This window comes from Micropterus salmoides, unplaced genomic scaffold (assembly GCF_014851395.1).
Source record: "Micropterus salmoides isolate LMB-PRFRI ecotype aquatic unplaced genomic scaffold, ASM1485139v1 Ms_hic_scaffold_2, whole genome shotgun sequence".
Lineage (NCBI taxonomy): Eukaryota > Metazoa > Chordata > Actinopteri > Centrarchiformes > Centrarchidae > Micropterus > Micropterus salmoides.
This window is the reverse complement of record NW_024041150.1, coordinates 20,733,437-20,752,847: the sequence shown is the minus strand read 5'-3', so window position 1 is coordinate 20,752,847 and position 19,411 is coordinate 20,733,437. Positions and strand designations below refer to the sequence as shown.

Here is a 19,411-nt window from a genome sequence, read left to right as displayed (position 1 = left end):
ATTATGAAAACAATGACCTGAGAAATGATAAATTATGTAAGTGGACTAGAAGTTTGAACCTGTGTTTGGAGAGACCTCATATTTCTTAAGTCAACCAATTGCCAGGAAACAAAATTGATCTCTAGCAGACACCCATCTGGTGTTAACAGGTAAAAGTTCATTATTGTTCTGACATTTAAAATGTTTGATCAATGATTTGGCAAGAACCTGGTTGGACAAGACATAATTCTACATGTGTGGGAGGAATTCAGTGTGTAAACAAAAAACAGACTGGCTTTCAGAGCAGCGATGTCACAGGATCAGTGAGTGCACATCTAAATGGCGTGCATGCCAGTGAATACAATGCAGAAATCTGCTGTACATCTTAATAAACTGTGTGTCACATTTATATGCTTGGTTTCACGTACAGCATATAGGCTGTAATCCAATTCTTGCTCAATTGCCAACGTTTCTTCTGATTGTATTTTAATTGCCCTTATCCCAGCGAAGTCCACTGAAAAGTCTGTTCAACCAGCAGGACCAGCTCTAATCCATAGCCATGAAAGAAGTGCCTTTCCCTCCAGTGCTGCAGTCATTACGCTGGACTGATTTGGCTGGTCACTGGTGATGTCTATGGATCAGCTAAATGGGATTCGAAAATGAATTAGATGGCTTTTCCCAGCTTATTCTTCTTCTTCCTCCTCCCCCTTTTTTCCTGTACTGTATCTGTCATTTTACTCATTTTCCTGTCTCCTCCCTTTCCCCTTTTCATTGCCTTTCTTGTCATATATAACAGCAGTGCTTTTCATTATACTCCTTATTTGGACCAAAATTTGGAGTGGAATGTGAAGCGTATAAGTGGTCTTAAGAGTTAATACAGCTGCCACAGTGGTTTAGCCAATTTTTAGAGAAGCTGGGAGCATATTACAGCGATCCTTTATTGCACTTTACTGATGACCTGTTGATTTTTGGATTGATTTTAAGATCTTACGGACTGCTTTAAAAGAATTAATTTTTTTTTTTTTTTTTTTTTTTTTAAAAAAGGCACAGCATGCTCTCGCTTCCACTGACCTAACTCTTTATGTACCACCTGATTCCCTGGACTCCGACTGCCGCTGTTTATTCCATTTTCACTTATTTCCATCTTTATAAATCATGCATGTCATCTTATGTTGCCTTGTGTAAGTAATTTATCTTCCCGTTTTACATGTCTTATGTTAAGTTGTGTCAATTGCCTTGTTGTTAGAAGGGGCTACACAAATAAACTTACCTTGCCTGGATTTTGGAATAACCTATCTAATAGTGGGTATGATAATATCCTAAATGTTGAGAAGATTTTCTGTTCCTTCCATCTTTGCCGGTCACTACTGTCATTTCCAAACCTCCAACAAAACAGAAGGCCTGCGTGAGGTGACATTTCACAGCCTAACAGGGAGAAATAATCATAAAGGACAAAATGTTAACACAGAAGTCCTTTTCTTCTCCCCTTTTACACGGTTACTTCCTTAAGCGGTTTACAAAATCCTCTCTGGTAACCGGGACTTCTTTCCTTCCACTTCCTCTTCGCTTGACCTGTCAGCAACCCTTCCTCACCTCTTTGCTGCTTGTTTCCCCCCCTCACCAACCCGGAGTGTGTTTGCTTTTCTTTCTGGCTGTTTAATGTTGGTTTTCAGAGTTACACTTTGTCCCTTGTTCACCTCTCCAACCGCCTGCTGCACTGCTTCTCGACACGGTACAAGCTCGCTTCCTTTACTTCATCTCTCCCTGAGCTTTTTCTTCCCCTGTTTATCCCTCTCTCTCCCCATCTCTTTTCTGTTTGTTTTCTCTCCTGCGGGTGCTGCATCGTAAACACTCCGTATCCCGCGGCGATTTGAAGAGCCTCTTTTTAATGCAAGCCAACTGTCACACACAAATGTGAACACACCTCCAGCTATGTGACCAAACCTTTACACCGAGCTGTACCATCAGCAACGAAAAATTCACTCTCAAATGCCCACTTGCTGGGAAACACACACTCTGTCATTTAAAGCAGCCCGAATATGTTTATTGGTGCAATATCAAAAACTTGGTTTAAAGTCATGTGTATGTCGATAGGTCTGAAGTGCTGATGTTACAGCCCCCCCCCACACACACACACTTCACACACCCCAGTGTTTCGTGTAAACAGACCCCTCTGGTGGTCTCTCTACATCCATCACTACTCTCAATCTCCCCATCTTTTCATGGCCCACCTCTCGCTGTTTCTTCTCATGCCTGCCTCTCTCTCCCTTGCACGCACTGTGCGTCATCGCCCCCTCACACACACACTCTCTCTCTCTCCCCCCATGTCTGTCCTTTCCTTTCTTCTCTGCCTTCACTCTTCAGAGGGCTCTTCATTTCACTGGAACGATGGATGAGAGGCTGGGGCCATCTGCAAGAGCTGATAAAACCACCCTCTCACACACACACTCCCTCGCAGATACTGACACACATACAGGAACAAGGAGACAAACGCATACAGAGATGCAGATGCATCACTAAACCTATAAAAGCGCACGCAGTTCACGAATACACCGCACTGAAGACACACTCCAGTGAAAAAACAGTGGGTGGGGGTTTGGGAGGAGTGTGAACGGCATTAGACACAAAAAGACCCCACAACCACCCACCCCCTCCCCACTACAGCCAGACAGTGGTTATGTGGGACACATGCACTGAAACATCTTAAGACGTATTCTGCATGTCAAGAGGGAGAGAAAGAAAACGAGGGAGAGACGAGATGAAAGGAGATGCAGAAAAAGTGGAAAGTTAACTAGATGAGAGCTAGAATAAAGATGAGCGGGGGAAGGAAGCACGAGGTTCAGGAGGGAGAGTAAAAAGACGAGAAAAGAGATGGAAGAAGAGTGGGTGATGAAGATGAGGAGGGAGGAAAAGAGGCGGGATTAAAGACGAGGGATGGACACGAACAGCCTGGAGGACAGATTAAACAAAGAGCGATGAGAGGGAGAGATGAAGTGAAGGGAAAGTTGAAGGACTGGTTAGCATGTCGGAAGATGACGTAGAGGAAGACAGATTTGAAAACAAAGAAGAACTTCCCAAACTGAGCTATTTACCCCCAAAAACAAACATGTACAATCCTGACAGAACAATGGCTTCCACAGTGGCAGATTTGCATACATAGACAAACTAACCTCTTTAGTGTCTATGGGACCAAACACTGAGCCACGCTCATTAGCAGTATATACACTGTTATCTATGCTCTATACACCCATGTATCCATTAGTGATATATTCTCTACAAGTAAGCTAACTAATATTGAGAATGTCATGTGTTTTGGGGAAATCAGTGCCAATCTGTGCAACTTCTGTCTAACTGGCCCAACATGAGGATTGTTGGATAAACTAGTGAAACATGCTCAATAAATTTCAATGTAATTCTCCTCGTCAATCAGAAAGACAGACCATCGACTGATGTGCTAACCAGTGCACTGACAGACACCATCTCTGCATTATGTGTCTTCTCGTTTCAGAGTTTGAGAAACAAATGCTTGCTGTGGTTCTTGTCATACTAATTCAGGGCCACCGGAGGAGACAATGCCTACCACTGAAAATACTCTTCAGTCATTCTGTCTTTCCATTATCATGCAGAGAATCACTTGTCTGCCAGTCCAACACAGTGGCCACACTCTCAGAGGAAACGCGTGGCTGCTGTCACTAATACCAATTAAAAGTTGTGACTTTGCCTAAGAATATGAGGTCAGATTCATGTTGTGATTAGGCTGGCTTTTCTCTATGCGGCTTTGGCATCTGAGGGTCACATCCTAAAGAGAAATGACTTTAAAATCAAGCCAGCTTAGTTGGTTTACTGGTACAAAGCACCGCTGTGCCATATTTAACAGGCAGTTCTATACTGCATTTGCATTTTACAGAACTGTATCCTACAGTATTTATAGCTTTTGATTTTCTGTGAAGTCATTCATAAACGTAAGCCCTTGTTTACCAAAGTGCTAACTCTTATTTAGGCTTATTTGAATTTCACATATTTAGCAAGAAAACATGGTGTACATTATTCTGGATGGTATTACTACTCCTGTGTTGTTTCACGCTGCTTGAGTGTTAAATCATGTCAGTAATGAAGTAATTTCTCATCTCATGCTATTTTAGAATATATTGTTTCTTTGTCGAAGTTTATCTCTTCATCACATACTCATTCTCCCCTTTCTTTTACACAGAACCTCTTAGGCAAGAGTCTGATCGTAAACACAATACAGCAAAACAATGTTTTTATTTTATCTAAACAATTAGGTCTCATACATAAAACATCCATGCCTCAAAGTCCCTTTTAAAAGAACACCAAAACCGAGAGACAATTTTGGGGCCCTGGAATTTTGAAAGAACAAAGAAAACAGAAAATGATTGCATGTTCATTTTAATTGAATGCTCACTTGGAAAATTCAGGGACAGTTACTCCATCCCTCCAGCCAGCAGTTTCATATCACTACTGAATAAAAATACACAACTAATGGGGCGCGCACACACACACACACACACGAGAATTGTTCGTTTGGCTCACTGTGCGCAAAACGCTGAGTCACAAAGAGGCAAACCTTCACTAATGGACAAGGGACATGGTTAAAACTGACAGTACAGATGTGCTAACTATCTCATTTAAGTGTACAGTACCATCATGTGAACACATTCCGGTGTGTATTTCTCAACCACATCCACATAAAAGATGAAATGAATAAACCAACTGAGAGACCAGAGGGGGGGAATGACAATAGGGCAAAAGAAAGAGGGAGGTAGATTGGGAAAATAGGAAATGGGGGACCAGGTGTACATAAAGAGAAAGATGGAAGGAATCCAATTAAAAATAAACGAGTTAGGGAAGGGCTAGTAGATGGAGGAATGGGGTACTAAGAAGCATCAAATAAGGAAAAGATTTCCATGGAGTATTGTAAGAAGGTAGAATGAGTGAGAGGGAAAGGAAGTAAGTAGGGGAAACAATAGGAGATGTACAAATAAATGAAAAGGGGAGGGCGAGTGAGAAAAGACAAGAAAGACATGAGGGTAAAAATTAGATGAAAGAGGGGGGGGGGGAAAGCAGAAAGTGAAAGTAGACCTGCAAAAACAAATCAGCAACACGGGAGAGGGGCGAGGAGCCAAAGAACAAGAGGTAGAAATCGGGGAGGAGAGAGGAAGGGGCAAAAATAGACAGGCGACAACAATGTGAAAATAGGGTGAAAGAAAACATGGAAAGAAATATGAAGCTGCAAAAACAATCAACAAAGCAGAGGGAGAGCCGGAACGAGACAAAGGTACACAAAGGAGAGATGAGAAATGACAGAGAGAAAGAGAGTGAATAATAACTAGAAAAGAAAATAGCGCAGAGGAAAATATGAAATGGAAGGGGGGAGATGAGAGGGAGATAGCGACAGAATAGATAGAAAGTGAAAACAGAGGAGGAATGATAAATGAGAAGAGTTAGGAGGAAGGGAGGAGAGAGCGGATCGGCTGGAAAAACAACAAACAACAGGAATATGAGACAGAGAAGGCTCGTCGACAGTGGGGACACATTCAATTAGACACACAAACACACCTGTATGCATGCAGACACCTGTATATAAAAAGTCTAGCCCACAAACAAACATACTGAACAGACTGGAGCAAATTGATAGTGACAGCAGGAAGTGGGGAGGGCAGATGAAAATTGCTCCAGAGAAAGGGTGAGAGGGATAATATATAGTTTAGAATAGTATAAAAAGAGAATAGGACCCATTACTGTACATGGAATTATACTGTGAGATAAAATATGGGCAGAGATGCAGTTGGTGTGTGATGTATGCGATAACATGTCAGTCCTTTCTTTGTGGCTGAGAACAAGGCATGATGTGGTCCTTTGAATTTATTCCTACAGAGAAAGTGATAGTGTAACATAGGCAAAGAGTGGGATTTACCTGTAACACAGTACAGTTAAAAAAAAATAAAAAAGAAGAAGAAACAAAAGGCTCAAGCAAACCAAGAACAACGGAGGTTTGGATTATTCTACACTGAGTGACCCAAAGCAAGACTAAGGTCAAAGGACAAAGGCACAGAATCCATTTAGATATTTCAGACTCATATTAGGTTGCAAAAAGTGTATTTTCTTGTTTCCCTCTGCCTGTGAATAATGGAAGTGAACATATGGAAACGGGAGAGAGAAAGTACTGCAGAAACGACCTTCAAAGCTGTTATTTATAAGCAGGGAAGAAATCACTGTTACAAAAATATATAGCCATCCATATTTACAATTTACAACTTTAATGTTTCTAATACTCCACCTTTCTCTCTATGCACAATTGTCATCTTCGTCTTTAACTCTGTCAGTTCTCCTGCAGCTTGTTGCGCCAGCTGAATTTAAGTTTGATAGTAGGAGCAAACACTAGCTGCTACGACGTAACGAGTTACTGTCACACTAAACTGCACAGCAATCAAACCGTAGTCGCAGAGTGTGACGTTTCACCTATTCCAGAGTTGAATAGTATGGGAGAGAAAGGCGCTACTATCCAACGACGAAATACAGAGACTAAAGTAATGTACACTATTATTTGTCAACTAGCCAACATGTGCTACATCAAGTGTTTGTTTATTTAATATTACCTTATCAATACTTCATGATCATGTGCACTTTGATGGCGAGCGTGGCTTTCACTGTATTGTGGGGGTTCAAGGGGGTCCGGAAACCAGTCAGTATCTGGAGCGACCACCATTTGTCTCACGCAGTGCAACACATCTCCTTCCCATAGAGCTGATTAGGTTGTTGATTGTGGCCTGTTGATCCACTCCTCTTCAAAGGCTGTGCGAAGTTGCACTCAGGTCAGCTCACTAACACAGATTGACAGATTTGTGAACAATATTTGAGAGAAATAGAAATTTTGTGTACATAGAGAAAGTCTTAGATCTTTGAGTTCAGCTCATAATGAAAGGGGGCAAAATCAAAAGTGTTGCGTTTATAATTTTGTTCAGTGTATATACAGTATAGCAAGTCAGCAAGATATTAACTCTCCATTGCAACAAAGTTACCTGTTGCAACAACTTATAGTGCAGGGCCAACAGCCTACAGATATGGAATCTCCTGCTACTATTCTGCACACACAAGTCATTTTTGTATTCATGCTTCGTTTTCCAACTTATCATTAATGATGTCTAAGTGTTGAAAGTTCTGTTTGAAACGGTTGTCATTCAAGTCATTTGCTCTATTGTCATTCCTTTGTGAGACGTATCCGTTTACTATTCCTGCTGCAAGAGACCAATTTCCCCAGCAGGAATGATTTAACTTGTCTCCAATGTTCCAAAACATCGAAACAGGTAATCATTACCGATCTCATCAGTGGGAGGAGTTCTTCATCGTCAGTGAAAGAAGACAGAGTAACGGCAATGATCCAAAAAAAAAGTCTATTTCATTGATTGCCTGTAATAGTTGGGATTTCCTTTATGACATGTGGAACCAGGAGATGTTAAACTGAAAATTGGCAGTGTGACAGAGCATTCATGCATGTTTCCCCAATTTTCAATAAGCTTTGGTCTTTGAATGTTAGTGTTGAGCACATTAAAACTCTCCTGGATGAGATGCGGGATCAAGTTTCACTGAACTGACTGCAATCAGGGGCCAAAACCACCAAACACTGCACACCACTTTCAGTTGTCAAATATTTGTGATTAAAATGTTTCTGACTCCATATTATTGCAATGATTTCTGTGCAGGTTGTATATTATTTAGTAATGATTTTCGTCTGGCTATTTTGATAAATTACAAATGATGGGACGTCAAACACAAAAGCATGGCGAGGCATCAGAGAGGCAAAGGAAGGGAAACGAAAGTGAGAGTAATTGGAAAATACCAAATGCATGAGTAGAGAATGAGTGGAGGTGGCACTAATGGAGGAAAGTGGGAAAGGTCACTCACTAAAATACTGTGCTAATTTGGGCCCATAATTACCATGGCGATAAGTGGCAGAGAAGGGGGGGGGGCATTTTATCGCACTCAAAAAAACACACCCTGATGCATACATGTTGGAGTAAAGACAGTAACTGTCACATACAAGCACAATGTACACACAGTCTGCAGGAGCGAGTCAGCTCACGTTGGAGGCTCTCCACGCTTGACCTTCAAGGTCATAGGTGCTTTCTTTGGAAATTACACTCTGTACGGCTGCATGTGTGTCTATACCTGCAGTTCTGGTAGTTTGCCCTCCTGCAGGTGTGTGTTTCTGGTGTTCCAACACATGGTCAAGGGTCCTGGATGTTACTCAAGTTAACAAGGCGGAATGTGAACTGTGTGTGTCCGTCCCTTCATGCGCGCTATATTTCTCTGTGCTGTGAATTTGTCACTCGTCAGAAGTTTCAGTGTGCTTCCCCACCTGTAGTTTGGTTCATTTGGGTCAGACCAGGGGGGGGGTGGACGACGACACATTGTTGCCTTTAAGTTGATGGCTACTGCGTGGGCACTATGTTTTGCTCATTCTGTTTTGTCTGAGTCCACACCTGATGTCATGCATACGTTATACCATGGTTACAAAATTTGCTTTAATAAATATAGCTTATATATTCCTTCAGATGTACTACTAACAGGACGGCAGTTGGTCAGCTTTGCTTTCAGACCACAAACGAACAACACAGGAGTCGGGTTGGACTGACTGTTTTTACACCAGCACGCAAAAAACAATTTAATAAAAGCACACTTACAGAAGATTCTGCTACTTTCAGGTCAATTTGTCGCAGTTGAGTACAGAATAAATATATCAAAAACACTTGAAAAACATGTTATTAACAGCAGGTGACATTAGCAAAAAAAAGAAGATATAAACTAACAAGCAGAAAACACCCCAAGCTCTTTCACCACCGATTACATAGGCGACTGTGTTTGTGGCACTGAAGGAAGAAAGAAAAAAAACCAAAAAAAACGGCAACAAATCATGACACTGTAAACAGGGTCAGACCGCCGTGAGGTGCAGGATGTTTATGGCGTGCAAGTGAAGGTGCTTAAGGTGATGTGTGAAGGAAGACAAACACACTTGCTCTAATAAGGACTCAACCTATTTTCAAACTCACAATTGTTCAGTGGAGGATGGGGCGCACACACATTCAAGCACAAAGAAACAGACATGCTTGCACACACAGCGGCATTGTAAAATGTATTATTAATACATTGAGTGACGCATGCAAATGTGTTCCAATAAAAGAAACAAACAAGAGAAAGACGCATGTTGGGGTGGGGTGGTGGAAATAGACAGATGTGAGTTAACACTGACACACTGAGGAGAAGAGACTGATTTATGGGATGAATTATGGGATGACAGCAAATTCAGAAGGATAAGGAACGAAAGAGGGAGCAAAGAGGATGAAGTGGTGAGGTCTTGTAGCTCCCTCCAGGCTACCAATAGTGCCAGCGTAAGGGTTTCCATTCCTCTGGAGCTACATGGGTTGCTATTTGAATTATTAAAAAAAAAAAAAAAGTCCACTGAATAGCACATGACAGTAGGAAGGAAGGAAAGAGAGAAGACAAAGCGGGGGAGAGGAAAAGGAAGAAATGAGATGAGGTGCTGAGTAACAGGAGGTGGTGGAACACAGGGTGGAGAGGGGAACAGCAGGATTTGGCCTTATTACTTGCTTTCTTCTTGTGGAGACAGAGAAGGTGGGACGGCAGGAGAGGAAGAGGGGAAAAGAGAAAAATAAGGGAAGGAGGAGGAAAAGAGGTGTTGGGAATGTTAAAAGAGGGATAAGAGGATGGAAGAAATAAGAGACAATATCAACAGATGGACAAGGGAAATAAGGCAATAAATAAATGAGAAATTATGAGAAAAGACATCACTGGCAAGAGAGAAAGCAGGAGGGTTTGGAGGACAGGATGGATGAAATTGAGTGATTCAGTACACAAATTGACATATCTGTGAAAAGTGATTGATGGGTATATCAGCAGATAGATGAAGAGAAAAGTAGTGCGACTGCTGCACCATTGTTGATGCTATCAGATATAGACCAAGCTCATGGCCCTCTTCATTCACTACAGTATGAAAAAAGATCCGACTCCCCCCGTCTTTCCTTCCCAAAGCCATATTTCTCCCTCTTTACTTTACAGGAGTTCCATGATTTTAGGCTCGAGTAAAATGTCTTCATCATCCACTTATCGCACTATGGGAGTAAAGGCTTTTCCCACTCGTGCGTCTTGGAATCAGCTTTCCATCTCAACCTAAACTGATCACACAGCTTATGTGCCAAAAGGTTGGCGGATACATTGAATGTGACGAATGCCCGCTGAAGAAAAATGGATTAAAATACAAAATGTCAAGGTGCTGCTTTAATACTCTTCCCCGCCCCCCTCCTTCCCCCCTGCTTGTTCCCAAAGCACGCAGTCCATCCCTCCCCGTCTTTCTGTCGACAGGGCTGCAGCTAAGCTCGTGCAAATGACAATCGTTACACACCTTAGTCTTATTATTTCCTCTCTGTGAACCACTTCTGTCTTCTTCTTTGCCTAAACACCGTATTATGTTTGCTGTTTGTATAATGTTGCCTCGCATGTTAACAGTTCCACCTTAAAAAGCATAAGAAAAGGCAATGTAGCCAATATGAGAGTAGCGTTATAGCAGACCGTTTCTCTCACAGAGCTGCAAAATTCCTTCACACAGTGATGCCAATTAAAAACTATTCTTCCTTCTTGGTCCTCAGTATTGCATGAGGCTTGATTAATATTTATATGATCATAGATAATGTATTTGAATTTATATGCATTTTGATTTAAAGTTTAATTTTTAAATGTAATTTAGGTCTAAAAACATCTCTTATTTATAGATTTAAACCAATATTAATTTCTTGCTGTGCATTTTGGATACTATCCAGCATATCCATTATTCACCATGTTACAAACTGATTTGTCAGCCACAAGAGGCACTAGCTCACCAGGCATTCAGACTCCAAATTGGCATGCAAAGGATTGCGTTGGTAGAGGTGAATTCAGGTACTGGTTTGAGATTAAATACAAAGTCAAGATGCTGTAGAGTTATAATTCCAATACAATCCTATCAGATGTCAAAAGACAGCACAGTGATTTATAAAACTATGAGGAAGCATTTAACAGCTCTGCAAATGTATCACAGTGGCAATAATTTTATCCTCCGTCTTTGCGATTGCCAGGTATCTGATTGCCAACACGGCACCTTACCAAATTACACTACATTGTGGAAAGTTTAACCTAAACTATTTTGCTGTAAAACCCTGTGTTTTCTTGCCAGAGCTCTCTGCGTCGGCACCCCTGCTGTGTTAATGCTGTGTGGTTTCATTAAAATGAATGAGGGGATACACACACCCCCCTACCCACCCCCATGCTGCTGTTTTCTGTTTGAGCATGGCCTTGAAGACCATCACTCAGCCTTGATGATAACAAATGAGATGTGGTCCCATACTGTCAAAAGCTCTAGAGCAAAAAGTAGGTGGACCTTGAATTGAGACCGTTTTGTCAGCTGATGATAAAAACCCATGTCAGTACTCAAACCAACTGTTCACAGCAGGTTCAGTCCTAGTCTCTAAGTGCAATTTCCACCCAGTGTTCTTTTCTTCGCCACCCAAATGTTAGGTTTACAGTGTTTTCAGAGTGTGAACTGACTGAAAAACATTTACTTGTCACAAAATAGAAAACTGTCTGCACTCTAATGAACAGCACCAGACAGTCATTGTGCACAGCCCAACAGCAAGGAGCGCAACACTGCAATTGTGGGTCAGACCTTTTAAAAAAAAATAAATAAAAAAGCAAAAAGCTGAGTAATGGCTGTTTTTAAATACTGCTCTCAGCGCACACCATCAACGCTACCTTGTTTGCTTCGGTTGCTCTCTTGTATCCTCTTTGCTTTCCGTATCTCTCGCCCATTTCCTTCACCCGTTGCAAAAGCTCCATTAAAAGGAGATAAGAGAACAAGATAGAAATCTCTCGTATGCCTTTTTCCTTTATGTACTTTCTCCCCAGAACAAAAAATGAAGTCAAAGCAATGCAAAACAAGGGTGTACCTATTACTGATTCGACCTGTTGGACCTTTACTTCTGTTTTGTTCACAAACACCCATCAGTCTACTGTCTCTATATACAGTATGAAAAATCTGTTCCTCCCCCGTCTTAATTCCTTGAGCTCTTCCATTTCTACCCATTCAATCTCTTATCGTCCTCCCCTACTTCTTGAGTACATGTACTTTATGATGTATTCCACTAGCCATTTACTTCTTTAAGATTTGGGCATCCTGTTGAGGGGTATCTGTGAAAAGGGACGAGTGGAAAAGCCTTTACTCCCATAGTGCGATAAGTGGATGATGAAGACATTTTACTCAAGCCCAAAATCATGGAACTCGCTGTATTGACACATTTCATAGCTCAACTGCACAGCTAAATGGTGTAGAAAGGCAGAGAAATAGAGGGAGGTGGGGTAAGAGATGGGGAAAAGATAGAAGGATGAGAGGAAAGCCAGTGGGATAGAAATGGGTGGAAGAGTGGACAAGGATGTGAAAAATATGTACATTATTTTAAGACGAGTGGTAGGTGAGATGGAAGAATAGAGTGCTGCAGAGAGCTGAACAGAGAAAATATGGAGTGGAAACAATGCAGAAAGTCCTTGAAGTGGGAAGGTCACAAGCTACTCCATGGCTACTCTTCTCAGACATGTTGCTGTGAAAAGCACTACATCGTGCAAGCAGCTATTATCACAGTGAGAAGTAATGCATCCTGAAACTGAGAAAGCTACATAACGGGGATGATATTTAAATAGCTTATATTTTTTGGCCTGCATCCCTAGATCGGGTGGGACTCTTAAATATATACTGCTAATCTGAATACAGCTCCAAAAGCTAAGTTGTCAGACAAATGCTTCATCTTATTTGTGGCAGTTCATCCAGGTAAAAATAAAAAAACATTTAGTGTGATCATTGAGCCACATAAACTGTTAAGAAACTAAAACAACTACCACTGGGAGATAAATTAATGGACTCAAATTCAATTGAAATAAATCCCTGTGCACAACACAACCATTTATTTCTCCCCCTCGCTCAGAACCAAGTGAGAGATGATTTGTTTGATTGGAAAGCCACTGGTGCAAATCGAATTCAATCACATCCAAGGAGTCAAAAATCACATGTCACCAGGCAGCAATGGCTGTATTTTTTCCCCCACAGCATCCATAACAAGCCGTAAGAAGGTGGTGAAACTTGGAAATCAGAGGGTCTCCAGGAATGTATAGTTGCAGTAAGTTTGACATGCACACAATATTATTATAACATTGATCAGCTTCCCCTGCCTGTTCAGCTTTAGATCAGACTTCTGGCAGGATACTGAAGGACTCCGAGTGCACATCACATTATTTTACTTATTTTTGCTAGCTTTACATTACATTTATTCATTTAGCTGACGCTTTTATCCAAAGCAACTTACAATTGCTATACACGTCAGAGGTCGCACACCTCTGGAGCAACGAGGGGTTAAGGGTCTTCCTCAGGGACACAATGGTGAGTGGGTCACAGTGGGGGATTGAACCCGGGTCACTAACACCAAAGGCATAGTCTTATCCATTGCGCCATCACCACCACCAGCTTATCTGCACTGTTACAGAATTAATGTTACGTTTATTCCCCTCAAGTCTAGGCTGCAGTCTAAGCACAACCCAGTCATAGCCATTGAGCCAGCAAGGCTTTTTGAGCAACATGATTTGCTGAAGTTAAAATCACCATTACCTCTTAACATTTTCTTTAACACACTGTTTGATTCGTTTTTATTGTGATAAATGGCTGTTATTCTTATTAAACCTTGTTTTAATTGTAATCTAACATTTTAATTTAATCAAACTGGCTTTCATTTCCATTTAATTATTTGTAAAGGGCTTTGCGACACTCAAGGCATATAAAAGCTAATGGAGAATTAGCAAGAAGAGGGAGAGGGCAGAGGATGATAGGAAGAAGAAAAGGATGAGAAGAGGAGTGGGTGGGTGTACAGTCTCGGGTGAAGGGCAAAAGGACTTGACAGCAAAAATCATCCAGGGACCTCATCAGCAAGACGCAATGAGAAATGGCATATATGGTATATAGATATAGAGGACATGTGCCTGGATGCACACAGCACTCAGAGTGACCTTGGTGTCTTCTCGTATGTGAACACTGCTAAAGAAATTCACTGGTCCCCTCATAAAAAAGGGCACACTCCATACTAATTACCACAGAAAGCATTTGCAAAAAAATAAAAATAAAAAAAATAAAAAAAATCAGAAGATAAACAAAAGAGCCACGTAAAATGTATGCCAAGTTTAGCTAACTGCATTTAGCAAATATACAGCGCATACATTCAACATGTCGCAAGGAAGAAGCATTTAAAAGTGTGTTTGACATATGAATAAAACTAAAAGCGTCTAAATTTAGCATGATTTTAAGGAGAGAGAATTATGGTGTATAATTAATTCTGGAAGCAAAGAGCTTAATATGCCTGGTTTGGATCTGGCATTTTACCACTCAATGATGACACTCGACAGTATCTCAGTCTAGAAGAAGAATGCGCCAAGAATGTGTTCAACACACAAAATGAGTTTAATTAGGTTTCTATGGTCTTTATTACTGGGGAAGTGTGTTGTTTAGTAAGATAAAATCAGAAATAGATTTTTTTAAAGCACAGACAATTATTTTGATGTTTGATATGTAGTAGTGATTTCTAATCTTAAGTAGGTTGGACTACATGTTTGGCATGACACAGCAATAAAGACAAAGCATCATGGCTTGATTTAAATAAATCAAACAAGCATATCCATATTTTTACCAAATCATCTCTACTTGCATACTTTCTCCAGATTTTGTAAGTGACGTCTCAAGGAGGAGGAGGAATTGTTCCACATGTGGTTATGAAGGTAAAGGCCTTCAAGTCATTCTAAGATGAACCCTACCTCAATCCTTCCGGTGTCTGGTTGGAAGCCTCTGGCTGGGTCTTCAGTCGTCACTCTGCACTGGATGGCGCAGCCATTCACCCGGATCTTGTCTTGTCTGAGGTTCAGTTCTGGCAGGCTGCGGCCCTCACACACATGGAGCTGGGCATGCACCAGGTCCACACTGTTAGAGAGAGTGAGGGAGTGAGTGAGTGAGAGAGATGATGAGGTGAATAAATTGATTGAAGCCATGAACATTGTGTGAATAGCCCTTAATTTCCCCTGATGTCACTGTGGAGAACATGTTTTCAAATCAGAATGGGCTGGACATTTGCAGTCGAAGTGAGGATTTTTCCAGCACTTCTCATTTGACCAAATTAATTTGGAATGCATGACAAGAAAACAATCCCTCGAAGTATATTTAAAAAAAAAAAAAGAAACCTTTGTCATAATAAGTCACAAAGAAGCAGATATGGAAAATACAATTTTACTAATGAAAAAAACAAACATTGCATCACTTAAAAACAACTGCTTGTGTGGTATATACTGATTAGCCCCATGATAAATATCTTAACAGCTAAATGGTAAAGCATCACACTGTAATGCAAAAATTGGTATCAGCAAAACTATAAAAAAAAAATAAAAAAAAAATCATAGTTTGAATAAAAACCTGAAATCTAAAAAATCTTTGGCTACATTTTCTAAAACAAAACTAATTAAAAATTATGTTTTATTTGAAAACACACAGCATAATGCTATTTGGTCTGTCTCACCAACTGTACAGTATGTTTTATTCAGATATCTAAAATTGCATTTTTACCCAGGAACAAATGCTTGCACACATACAAATAGGAGAACATTATGCAAATTTGTATTCAGTCATTACCCAATATTAGAAAGAATTTAAATGCGAGAGGGACAGAGATACGTTGTATTCTTCCACATCCACGAGTTGTAAGCCTCAACATCAATTTTGGCTCATCCGTATGCATTTATTTACATGTAAAGCTCAAATGAGACATTGTGGGTTAAGCTTCATGATTGCACAGTTTAACGCATAGCTATAATGTATGAAAGTATTTTTGTTGTTTTTTTACACCCATTTTAAATGCAGAAATGGACAGACACAGAGGGTGGGGACACATTGTTCTTAATATGGCTGTGTCCCTGCACCCAATCTGCTGCCAAACACACACACTAGCACAACTGGGAAGCCTCTCCCTCTTGAAGGGTGAACGAGAGACAGAAAGCACACACATTAGCAAACAAGCTCAGATTTTGGACACCGTCTTGGCTTCAGTCTTCTTAACGTCTCAATTTGCAGATATCCACATTCTGGCCAAAACAGAAGGACAATTATGCATCAGCCTGTTGTGAAATGTGTTTGTGGAAAAAGCAGATCCACTCTTGATTACTTGGACAGGCGCTAGCGTCATGTTTTGGTTACACTTTCATGAATATGTTTGTATTTTTGAAATTAAGACAGCTCCACTCACATCCTACAACATTAAAAAAGGGACAAGAAGAAATCACTTCATGAGCAATGCCCCAAACAGTAGTTATGGAAATTATTCTGAGTTTCCCCTGTACTTTATCGTGTAATTAGCATACCTGTAGGATATCTGTTACGAGACTCAGACTGCTAGTCCTTGTGTGGTCCAGCAAATAATCAGCTCCTCTGGGCTACAGCCCTTTAAGGCCACCACATATGAAAATAATTTGTTGTGCCTCTCCTATTGTGTGAAATGTACAGTGGCTAAGAGTTAATGTTTGAGAATAAAGTAACCTGTGTCATGTCTGACACATCAGATACATACATGAAATTCAGAACTTTGTCCAGTGTGACAAACACTTCCTCACCTTCAACACTAATAAAACAGAGGACACTCCAAATCCACTGTAGACCACTCAGTCGTCATCCATGACCAGATCATAGCCCGGGTTGACTCTTACTAAAAAATACCTGGGCATACAAATCGACAGCAAACTGACATGGAGTGTGCAAGTAGATGTCTGCCAACAGGTCCAACAGCGGCTTCCTTCATAGGCTGAGGGTCTTTGGTGTCAACCAGAAAGTGCTGCTTCTTTCCTACCATGCCATTGTATCAGCCTGCTTGTGTGCAGCTGAAAGCCCAGATTGCCCAGCTGACACAGAGAGCCATGAAAATAATGGAAGTCAGGCAGCATCCCACACTATAGGCCGTCTTTAATGTAACAATAATTAGACAATTAATTGCAATATTATTTCAGACCCCACCCATATCCTCCAATCTGAGTGTCAGCTTCTCTCCTCAGGTAGATGCTTCAGAGTTACCCAGTGCAGGCTCAACCACTTTAAGAACTCCTCTGTCCCCCGGTCCATCAAAGACCTAAATAAAGAGTTAGCTAGAGGGAAACCCTGTAATGCTGCTTTGTCTCCTTTGGGACAATGAAGTCCATCTTATCTTAGATTTCAGCTCAATCATACATTTTATCATACATTTAATACTTGTGATGATCTTTTGACTCCTGTGTTTACTCATCCATTCTTGTAAACTAAAGCTAAAATATGGCATGCGTTTGCTCATTAATTTGTTATGTCAGTAGTTCACTCATTAACCCAGTATTGCATATTCATGAAAAGGGAGGCAAAAGAAAAAAAAAAACAGCACTAAAACACAAGCATCCAAATTTGAAAACACTAACTTATGAGGTGACAGTGTGTTATAAAGGCTGCCTTTTCCCAGAGATGAAAGTCCTTTAATATTATGCAAATAAACACATTTCAGTGGCAACAACTGAACATTTCCTGAGTGGAGAGTCAGACACTTGCCATCCATGAACATGACTTTTATTACATATAAATCATGTTTGGCCTACTTTTTCCCTCCTCTCACATAATTCTTCTACTTTCAAAACATAAGGCAAAACTGATTGAATGGAGGACCCTCGAGGGTTTATGAAATTCATTGTATACTAATTTGACTCAGACAAATTAAAGAGCCTGCAGCAACATCTGTCCCTCAGTACAGCCAGTTACCAGAGAAAAGTCCCTTGTATCATTAGCAAGTTCCACAATAAGGCCGAACTACACAGAAAGGGGGTGAGGGTGATACGCCTTCAGTGAAAGTAGGGTTTGGAAAACTCAAAACAGCACATGCTCATTCTCAATAAGAGTGTGATGACAAATACTGTGGGTTGTAACTGTTGCAAAACCCAGTGCTGGAGAACACAGAGGATTAACTAAAGATGGTGATGAGGATTGACCTGAAACATCTGTACAGACGCAGAGTCGGGCAATATCGCCAGCAGTGGGGATGAGAGTTTGATACGGAGACAAAGTGACTGGGAATAATTTATTTAGCTGCACATAGATTGAGCTGATACAGTTATGGCTTCAATAACTGCTAGATGTCAATTCCACATACATTATCATATCAGAGAATCAGCAATTTAATTGGACAATGAAGTGGAGATTTAAATAAATAAAATAAAGATTTAAAGAAACATCTATATTCACTGCTGCCCAAGAAGTGCATTTCGTTTGTATTTGTTCAAAACATCAAACAAGCTATTCTATGCTTTATGACCCTGCTTGATGATGAAGAATGTCATTCTCTGTTCGGGGAGGTTTGCTGCTGTCAAAATGCAAGACAAACCATTCTAAAAACCACTCAATCTACATCTAACAGTCTTTAACATATACAAGTTACATATGTAATGTATGAGCTTAACATGATTTGTACATTAACAGTCTTATTATACAGATGTGTTTTATGCCTGGAAAACTGTACTATGGTTATTTTTATTTAGGGATCAATAAATGTGCCCTGTCTGAGAAATATAATTGTTTGACCATAAAATGGATTATAAAAAGTAGACACAAAACAGAGCAGTTCAATTCCCACGTTTCCTGCTGTAAACAGAGTTTGACCAAAACAAATCTGAACTAAAGTTGTTCCACCTGCTTATTCTCAAATCTAATCTAAAAGCGGTTGTTCCCCCACTTTTTCCAACTCTCTCTATATTGTGCATGTTGCCCATCATGCAAGTACCCATCAAGCACTGTGCACACAGCAGACTATACATGGCAGTTTAATTATATTTTGCATAGAGCCCCAGGAACCAAGGAGTAGCTACAACACTACCTGGCCCAAGGTTTGCTCTGTGTCAATTAGCTGGTGGAAATCTGATTAAACACAAATGTGTTAAGGAATATGCAGCATGTAAGCACAATATAAACTGAAATAATAAGGTCTTATAACTAGATTTTAACTCAGGACCCCACTACAGTACAGGGCCTCAAGATTACATTAGGTAATAATGGAGGACCTGCCTTAAGGCCCTTGTTATATCAGATGATATTGAGGTTTAGTAGAGGATATTTTCCTAAATTAGCAAATAATCACATTACAACAAGCTAAACAGAACACAGTGGAAATTCACTCCTTTTTCTGATATACTAAGAGCCCAAGAAAGTAATAGAAATAAACCTTGTGAAAAGTTGTAGCTTGGTTCTTGTCAACAAAGATATTAACAATTAAATGTGACACTCGTTTGA

General features: G+C 40.4%; 1 protein-coding gene across 6 annotated transcripts in view; it reads right to left on the bottom strand.

The window, feature by feature from the left end:
* The window catches only part of pcxb (pyruvate carboxylase b), a 309,482-nt gene that overhangs the window by 180,965 nt on the left and 109,106 nt on the right, over window positions 1-19,411 (bottom strand). For all 6 annotated transcript variants that reach the window (XM_038731352.1, XM_038731347.1, XM_038731348.1 and 3 more), the window contains exon 11: window positions 14,893-15,055. In XM_038731352.1, coding sequence (XP_038587280.1) covers window positions 14,893-15,055 — 163 coding nt within the window. The remainder of the gene's footprint in view (window positions 1-14,892; window positions 15,056-19,411) is intronic.